This window comes from Lactuca saligna, chromosome 4, assembly GCF_052625555.1.
Source record: "Lactuca saligna cultivar CGN05327 chromosome 4, ASM5262555v1, whole genome shotgun sequence".
Lineage (NCBI taxonomy): Eukaryota > Viridiplantae > Streptophyta > Magnoliopsida > Asterales > Asteraceae > Lactuca > Lactuca saligna.
The window spans coordinates 171,037,032-171,044,301 of record NC_136420.1 but is presented as its reverse complement, the minus strand read 5'-3'; the positions used below and the strand labels follow the sequence as shown (position 1 = coordinate 171,044,301).

At 36.4% G+C, this 7,270-nt stretch overlaps 1 protein-coding gene across 1 annotated transcript; it reads right to left on the bottom strand.

Moving 5' to 3' along the window:
* Nucleotides 1-4,747: 4,747 nt before the first annotated feature.
* On the bottom strand, nt 4,748-5,281 carry LOC145040340 (uncharacterized). The gene has a single exon (XM_078988281.1). It carries the CDS (start codon nt 5,279-5,281, stop codon nt 4,748-4,750), a length of 534 nt encoding a protein of 177 aa, XP_078844407.1.
* Between the last annotated feature and the right edge of the window lie 1,989 nt (nt 5,282-7,270).

Genomic DNA, 7,270 nt, shown 5'->3' with positions numbered 1-7,270 from the left:
GCCATAATTTACCTAAGGATGTTAAAGTCGATAAGTTTGACTCTACTTCAGGTAAAGTCCACTATCTAACTCTGCTAAGTTTCTATTTTGAGATTCTTGATACATGATGTGACTGGGTCACATGGTGATGTTTTAAGAAGCAAAGAAAAGGTCAAGAAACTTAAAGAAAGAATATGCTGAATCTGATCGCGTAGATGGATTTCTATCGCGTAGTTTGAAGATCGGATTCTTGAGCTACTTCTTAGGAGTTATAATATATTGCTTGTGAATAGATAACAACAAGGTTTTCATGTGGATTGTAAGGATAAGTTTTTCCGCAAAGTTTTAAAATAAAAGAAAAAAAGGGTTTTAATTTTATTTATTTTAAAAAATATCCTTACAATGGCATCTGTGGAAAATTGTTGCTAATATGTTTCCAATAATAGCAATATTGGAAAGTGGATTTGATTCTTTCATTTGTGGTAGTGTCTGAATTTACCAAATGAAGAAAGTTTTTCATCACCCAAGTTTCAATTGGATAGAAACTTGGAATCATACAAATTGTATTGTATGATGAATGAGAATTTTCATCTTTGAAAATTAAGACTAATTCTTTGATCACATGTATATGTGAGTCAATTGAAGGACTAAGGAATTAGTAAATATGATTATACTTATAAGGTTAAGTATAATTCTGTAACATTGGAAAGGATACAATGTATGACAAAACAAATGAGAAGAATCAAATTAGGCAGAAAGATAAAAGTTTCTCAAATCTGAAACGATGAGAGAGTACTTTAGTATCATATTTCATGATCATCTTAATGATTATGAAACCATATCACAAATTCATACTCTAAGGACGTCTTAGTGCATTGTTATGGCTAAGAAGAGAGGTCATGAATTGTTGCATTGGTTAAAATCAAGAAGATGAGTCATACTTCGTTCCAAAACAATTCTTAGAGTCATACTCCAAGATTGTAACCTTGAGTGACATAAAGGAAGATTTATTAACACTAGTCAAATGTAAGAGTAAAAAGTTTTCTAGTCTTGTACATTTGAGATTGGTAAGTTGTGATGTCTTGGATGAGACAAAAACCAACTAAGACCAATTGTGTGAAGTGTTAGTCTTGATAAGAATCCGCACTATCCCTTGAATATTTGTTTTGTCAAGGAATGGTTCTTGACTGGGGAAACTTATATGTCAAGGGGACAGTGGGAGCCTTAAAGATCCTGAAAGAGTTTCAATATTTAATCAAGAGTGAAACCTGTAATTTATCACTAGCACACGACTTAAGGTTTGCAACCTATCGTGTTGACATAATTCTTATTTCTGTACCTACTTCAAATAAGTTGAATTTGCATGTGAGTTATCAGAGTTCAACTTGGAAGCATTGGTGGGCCTTGTGCTACCAAGGTGACAAGAAACTAAGATTGAACAAGTTTAATCCATGTAAGGTTGAATTTGTCACTAACCTTATCTTTTGATTATGGATTTGACAAATTCACATGGATAGGAACTCATACACTATAAAATCTAAGTGTCATAAGGTTTCTCTCCGATTCATGAAAATGATGGTGAGGAAACGCTTTCACTAAGTAGATTTTACGTAGATATCAATTGTGTTATTTGCATTTTCAATAGTCGTTAGTGAAGCGCGTGTGGTTAACCGGCACACTAACATGGACTTGTGAGAAATGGAAAATGCCTAAGCGATTGAGACTATGAATACGGCATCCCTTTTCATAGTTCTGAAAATTGTTTAGACACACATGTGAGCTATCTAAGAAAGGGTGTATGAATCTAAATTTCAGAAGTCCATCAGATTTATGGAAATATGTCAGAGCTAGTAGGAGCATAAGTGTTATGCTGATAATCATCATGTTAGTGGGAGCATGATTATTATGTTTAGTGTTGCAAGTTAGCAATGTTAAATATAGAAAACAAAGTTTCAATTCGTGAAGTTGCAGGGGTTGAAAAGTTGTTTTGCTATAATTAAGGGAGAGGAAATTATACTTCATTTCAATTCTAAAGCTTAGATTGAGATTTTAATCATCTTTAGTCAAGAATATATATGAATTTTGTGTTGGAATGGTTCAACTAGAAGAAATTCTATATATATTGCATTTTCAAATTCGATTATGATTACGGCATCCCTCTTCATAGTTAAATTTTGAAAAACATGGCAAATAAAAATATTGTAGCAAAAGACTGGTCTAGTATCATGTCTTTATGTGAGACATCATGAATCGTGTCCCATATGCTTCGGATATAGGATTGATTTCATGTGCTATAATATTCATCTTTTCTAAATTTTCCAAATGCTTAAGGCATTGAGAAGGGAAAAGTCTAGAACTCGATACGACTAAAGTGATTAAGCAATTGTCGAGGACAAATCTGAGGTTCTCCAAAGATTGGTTGCTCAGGGAAAGTTGGAAGTATAATGTAAGTTGTCGGAAAGGACCGTATTGACATTTTCTTAAAAGAGGTAATTCTTGTTCAGAGTGATAGTCAAAATGGGACTATGGAAATGCCTCCATAGGTGGAAGTTATTCAATCTATGTAAGATTAGAAAACCTTAATGCAAGAAGGGTGTTCAAAGCAATGTACTTTGAATATGAGACTTCCGTTCCATAGAAGTTGACCTTCTTTGGAACACTCTGTAATGACTGGTGACAAGGTTTTGGTGACTTTGTGAATAATCATTACAAGAGGATCAATGCATATAAGTTTAAAGTCTAACAGATTTTTGGTAAATGGTAGAAATTAGAAATTCTTACATTTACAATAAGGATTTGGGATTGTGAAATGAGTATCATTGGAATCATGTTCAATTGATCTACATCACAATGTAAGGATCATAGACAAACATAGTGTGCATACTTGGAGTATGGCATAACTATTGTTTAGAAAACAAAGTGTACATGCTAGGAGCATGGGCCGACTGTTGTTTTTATTCAAGTCTTAAGTTGATTATTTGAAACATTGAATAATGTGTAATCAATATGGTGATAAATAAAAGGTGGTTTTATTTATATTCAAAAGGGTTCTGAGACCATATTGGATTCGATTATTATTGTGTTTCACTTTGCATGTTTTGACTTCCAAAATAGCTAGGTTATTCTTTTCGAATGACTAAGTTATTTAAACACTCCACAGTCGTTCATATGTTGGAAGTAGGTATGAATCAAGACTGTCATGAATCGGGTTTGTAAATGGCTAAATGGGTCTAGTCATAGCAATGGTTGTTACAACATTCATGAGTGTTCATAAGTTATGAGTATTGGAATAAACCCACGCTCACTTGTATCACTTCATGGAATTTATCTCGAGTGATCGTGAGACGGTAATATCATATAAATCTTCAAACCTAGAGATATGAGTTGTTACCTATGAGTTGGTTGTGCATTGATTGCACGTAAACGCATCAGTAACTTGATGTTATAAAACGTGCCTTTGTGTACAATTCAACAAGTAGTAAAACAAGCATATGAGTCGAAGTTTATCTGTTCCTTCTAGAAATAGAAGCGATATCTGGGCCCCTCGATGATTTTGTTGTGACCTATGTACCGGCTGGTCAGAACTAAATTGATGTGTTCGATTAAGTTCTTTGTCAAACAAATCGAAAATCGGGAAACAAACTGCTGGACAATAAGTACGATGTTGTTCCATGTATTTGTCCGGCTGATATCATGAGGACAGAGGATTATATGATCACTTATCTAAAATGGCGCTTCATAGTTCAACAGAGTCTTTATAGTTCAACGGAGTTTTCGAGAGCTACGATTGCTGGTTGGTTCCTGAAGTAACATACGCAAATATAGTTATTAGACTTATCCAAGTGGGAGTCTGTTATAGCTTTAAACACAGCTGACTCATCTCCTACCCTCAATGTTAGTGTGGACTCACATACATCTATCAATGCACATGCGGTATTCAAAAATGGTCTCCCCAAAACAATTGGAATTTTGGGGTCTTCTTGTTAGATAAGGTGTCTAAGTCCATAACTTATTTGGTATATACTTGACCCAACCCGGCATGGTCCATTTGGGTTGCATCTCATCCAAACTATTTATGGATAATTTTATGAGAGTTATACACATATGTTTATTAATATATTATAAGTTATAATATATTAATATGAAGTCATGTTATTTAATTAGTGTTAGTCTTAAATTAATTATGAATTAATTTAGAGATTAAAAGGAAGACTAATTAAATTGTGGGCTATCGTTTTGTATGGTGTGGGCTAATACTCATTAGTTAATGGGCTAGGCTTATATGGAAGTCCATGAATGATCCATGGAGCTTTTAACCCATGGATCCTTGGAAAGGAAAGGTCATGGGTTATTAGGGTTTCACCCTAATCATGTACACTATATAAGCATGCTTATGGAGCATGAAATGGTGCCTAAGGGGTAACTAGTGAACTAGTGTGTGTGTGCTTGTGTGTGGCTAAAAATACAAGTGTGTATTCTCTCTCAAAGTTTTCCAAGAGTTTGTGGTGTTTTGTGATTCCATTTAAGGCATTCACACTATTGGTGCTTGGCCCTCAAACTCCTCAAGAACCAAACTCATCAAAAAGGTATGTAATCTCTTCTAACTCTTTATGTTGAAATGTTCCCCATGCCATGTTAGATAGGTTATAAACCTTGGAAAATTATATTATTTTGCATGTATTTAGACAAACATAGATCCAAGGTTTATTAGGGTTGCATGCACACTTAGGAAGTGTTAGATTGCTCAAAACCCAACACTTCTTCCATATCAAGCACTACAAAGTCCATGGGGGAATACAAATTTGTCCACTTTTATGAGAAGATCATCACAAACACGTCTTGGACGAATGATTGTCTTGTCCGCCATATAGATCTTCATATTAATAAACCTTGGCTCTTGTAAATTCAGCTTCTTGAAGAAAGAAAAAGGCATTAAGTTTATACTTGCACCCGAATCGGTCAATGCTAGAGTAGCAAGTATATTTTCAAATTGGCAAGGAATGGAGATGCTTCCCGAATCGCCCTTCTTTTCTGGTAGTTCATTTAATACTAATTTCGCAACTTCTACCATATCTTTTCTAGCAGCAAAGAGACCCTTAAGCAAGTTAAAATATTTGAGTGTTTGAAGCATCGTTTCAACAAATGGAATGTTGACTTGAAGGGATTTAACATGTTCCATGAAAGCTCTGTATGCTTTGACCTTTTCATCTGGTATGGCTCGAATTGGAAATGGAAAAGGAGGCCTGTAAGGCTTTAAGGAACCAGCATATTTGTCATCAAGGCATGGACTCGTCGAGTCCATTAGAGGGACTCGGCGAGTCGGGTCGAGCTTAGCTGAACTTGACTCTTATGTTTTTTCTGCTTGCACCTTGGTTGAGACCTTCTGTGCAGGGGTTAGAGAAGTGAAAATTTCCCCATAACTGGATGTTATAGCATCACATTCTCCATTTTCGGATTATTCTCGGTTTTACTTGGAAGTTCACCCGGTCTTCTCTCGTTCAATTGACGTGCTAGTTGCCCAAGCTATTTTTCAATGTTGAGAATATATGCTTGCTGATTCCTAAGTATATTTCTGATCTCTTGTATTGTAGCATCATGATCATTGTGTCTTTTCTCGGACGCGGCTATAAATCTTGTGAGCAGCTCTTCTAAATCTGTTCTTTTTTCCATAACCGGTTCTTCTTTTTTATAGAAACCCCTATCTTTTTGCTTGTATTTCTCTTCCTTTGCCTTTTTGTATTCTTCATACGGGAGCCATTCCTTCTTGGGTTTCCGCCAATTCTCATCTTATCTATCGCCACTTGAATAGAAAACTTGCACCTTTTTGTTTCCATTCTCATCTAAATCATTGTCTTTAGTTAGGTGCGGTCCCCTACAATTCTCACATCCCACCCGGATAGCATGGATTGTTTGATCCATCTTCATCATTCATCTATTTAAACTGTCTAGTTTAGCCATCATTTCCGCCATGCTATCGTTGACCGTGTTCACTACCCCCTGCTTACTTCATTTCGTGGGTTATGGTATTCCCTAGAATGTTTAGAGAACTCTTCAATTAATTCTTTGATCTCCGGGGGTGGCTTCCTTGTGAGCGGGCCTTGCGAGTCAAGTAACTGCCTTGTGGTGACATTAACTCTGTCATAGAAGATAGAGACTCTCCAGCTTGTTGTTCAAAGTTAGCAATGGCCTTCTTCAGCTTGGCTATTTTAGAAGGTGGGCAGAGGTGATCAATAAATTCTTCTTTCATCTTAGCCCATGTGGTGACCTACCCGGGAGGGAGTAATTTGAGATAATCTTTTGCAGCACCCTTGAATGTAACTAGAAGCATGCGAAGTAGATGGGTCTCACAAGGCACATTTGGAACATTAAAGTAATCAGCTACATCATTAACTTCATCCAAGTGCTTGTAAGCATCTTCGTGGTCTTTACCATAGAAAGGAATGCCCTTTAGTTGAGCGAGTATGTGGCCCTTTAGTTCGAAAGTAGCAGTAGCGGGAATTGCGGGTTGCACAAGTCCCAGGCCAGTATCATCACGCATCCTTTTCTTCCATTCCCCCATGGGGATTTCATTGATGTTATCTATGACAATGGCTAATTCGTCGTCAAAGTCGGATTCGTGCCCGAAAGTGGGGTCTTCTTCTCCTTCGGTTTCGTGCTCGGTGTCCTCTTTGATCGGGTCTTCTATTGCTATAAAGGTGCTAGAAGCTCCTGATTTGCTACTCTTCTTCTTGCTGAAAACGGACTTTAGATTCTTTAGTGGCGAGTTCTTTGAAGAAACGGATTCTCCAATGGATTTTCCTTTGTTCTTCCATAGGGCGTACTCCGGGTCTTCTAGTGGAGGGACCAAAGGTGTATCAACTCCTCGGGTGATGAAACAACTGCAAATAAAACAAGAAAAATGCGTAAAAAGAACAAAAATAAAATAAAAACTAAAACTGTAAACAGCGATGGACTCGCCGAGTCGTCTCGAGTGCACTCGGCGAGTTCAAGGGAAAAACATAAAATTTTTCTAATTAACTATTAAAACAGATATTTATCAAAACCTATACTAACTACTAAAATACCTAAGAATTAATTTTGTGTAAGATAAATCCCACACAAAGGATCGATAAAAATAGAAATTAGTGCTAATTTAGAACCGTTCCCCGGCAACGGCGCCAAAAACTTGATGTGTGTAAAACAAACTAGTTTTAATCCTACTAACTTAAACACAAAGACGGACACCCGAAAGGCAGTGTACCTATCGGTTAGCAGTTTAGTTCAGGTAAGTAGGGTATCGAACACAGGGAAC

Bases quoted from the DNA above. Each gene is read 5' to 3' on its own strand.
- LOC145040340 (XM_078988281.1), bottom strand. From the start codon at position 5,281: ATGGACTCGACGAGTCCATGCCTTGATGACAAATATGCTGGTTCCTTA.